Source organism: Trypanosoma theileri (assembly GCF_002087225.1).
Source record: "Trypanosoma theileri isolate Edinburgh chromosome Unknown TM35_Tth_56_V1, whole genome shotgun sequence".
Classification (NCBI taxonomy): Eukaryota; Euglenozoa; class Kinetoplastea; order Trypanosomatida; family Trypanosomatidae; genus Trypanosoma; species Trypanosoma theileri.
In genome coordinates, this window is record NW_021639898.1 from 64,176 (window position 1) to 65,897 (window position 1,722).

At 52.2% G+C, this 1,722-nt stretch overlaps 1 protein-coding gene across 1 annotated transcript; it reads right to left on the bottom strand.

Annotated features, from left to right (window-relative positions):
* TM35_000561230 (trichohyalin) lies at window positions 1-1,713 on the bottom strand (the record flags this gene model as incomplete). The annotated part of the gene is made up of 1 exon (XM_029030833.1): window positions 1-1,713. A coding segment is annotated over one exon (1,713 nt), but the record flags the coding sequence as incomplete, so codon positions are not given.
* Window positions 1,714-1,722: the final 9 nt, after the last annotated feature.

A 1,722-nucleotide genomic window follows, 5' to 3' on the forward strand; every position in this document is an offset into this window, starting at 1 on the left:
TTGTTGTTGTTTCTGTTGTTGGTGTAGATGTGGGTCACTGTCAGTGTATGCACATCCTTTGAAGTGTGACTGCACACACCATTCCCATTCACAGTCCTCCCTTCTTGCGGCTAATTCCATAGCGTAAAGAGACTGTCGGGCCATAGACTCTTCCTCCTCTAGGGCATTCTGCAGTATGTCTCTCCATTTATCCGTCTCTTCCCATGCCACATCAGTGTTTTGGCTAAACTCATCATCATCATCATCTTCTTCTTCTTCTTCCTCCATTTCCTCTTCTGCCTTTGCTCTCCACCATTCTTTCAAAGTTTCAAGCTCATCTCGTTCCTGACGCAGTGCAGTGAGCTTTTGGGAAACCTTCAGTGTATCTCTATGAATCCGGTGTAACTCCATCTCATACTCTTCTTCTTGTTGTTGTTGGTTCTCTTGTGTTTGTTGTGATGGGGACTCTGCAGCCACCTCTCCTCCTCCTCCTCCTCCTTCTTTTCTTTTTCTTCTTCTTTGCACTCGCACCTTCATTCGCCACTGTGAAACACCATCACGCATTCTCTCCCGCATCTCGTGCGCAGTGTCCAGTTGCTTGCGCAGCCTGACGGTCTGTTGCCATGCACGTCTTTCCGCCTCTTCACGTGTTTGGCCACACCGCGCCCGCAGCTCCGCGAGGTGTTCCATCTCCAGCCGCACGTCCCTCTCGTACTCCCGGCGGAGAGCCGCAAGGCGTTGTCCCTCTGCCGTGTTGAAGGCCACCAGTTCCGCCTGCTGCTCCTTTACACTCCGCCGCCTCGCATTCACAATAGTGTGGGATTGTCGCCCCAAGTGATCCTTTTCTATCCTCAACTCCCGCGCAGTTTCCCGCAGAGAATGTAATGTTTCCTCCATCCTCACATTCCTCGCCTGCTGCTGCTCAACAGACACCGCAAGTCGCTCCACTTCCCCACGCCTCTCCTGCAGCTTGGCGCTCAACAACTGCCGGTGCGTCTCATCCCGCACCCCGCGCTGTGTTCTCTCCACGGGCACAGACAAAGTGTGGGTCTCACGCCCACAGTGACTCGGGCCCTTTCTCACACAGTGCTGTGGGAGAACAAGGCTCAGTCGCATCTGCAACTCTGCCACATCAGAAACATTCAACAAACACAAAAAGAGAGATGGCCTCCACTCATCTTTGCATCCATCGCGAAAGAGACACTGCTGGATGTGTGCCCCCTGCAGCCACCAGAGATTTACCACCACAGACGTTAGATGTAGTTGCAACAATAAGGAGGAGGTTTGAATGACACGGCAAAATGAAGGACTGCTCGTCACTGTCTGCATCAGTTCCGTGTAGGCCGCCATATGGGCCAGGGACACTCTAGCATTATTATTATTATTATTCATGCTGTTATTATTATTTCTTCCATCATCTCTGCTGTTGCCAGGATAGGCATGTGGAAAGAGTTTAGAAATAATGTCAATACCATCCATCCGCTGAACACTGTGGTGGGGCTGAAATAACATCATGCATACATCCACCATACCACAAGAGGACAGACACGCCTGGACCACGTGGTATCCCACACCACATGCTGAAAACTCATCCACGGCAATATCATCAATGCCCAACACCACAACGTCCATCTCGGCAGCAGCACCTCCACCACACCGCACACCACTGGCGAGCACCTCTTGTTCCACCCGGGCAGCCGTTGCCGCAGCCGCCGCACTATACGCTGTGCACACAAGAGCGGG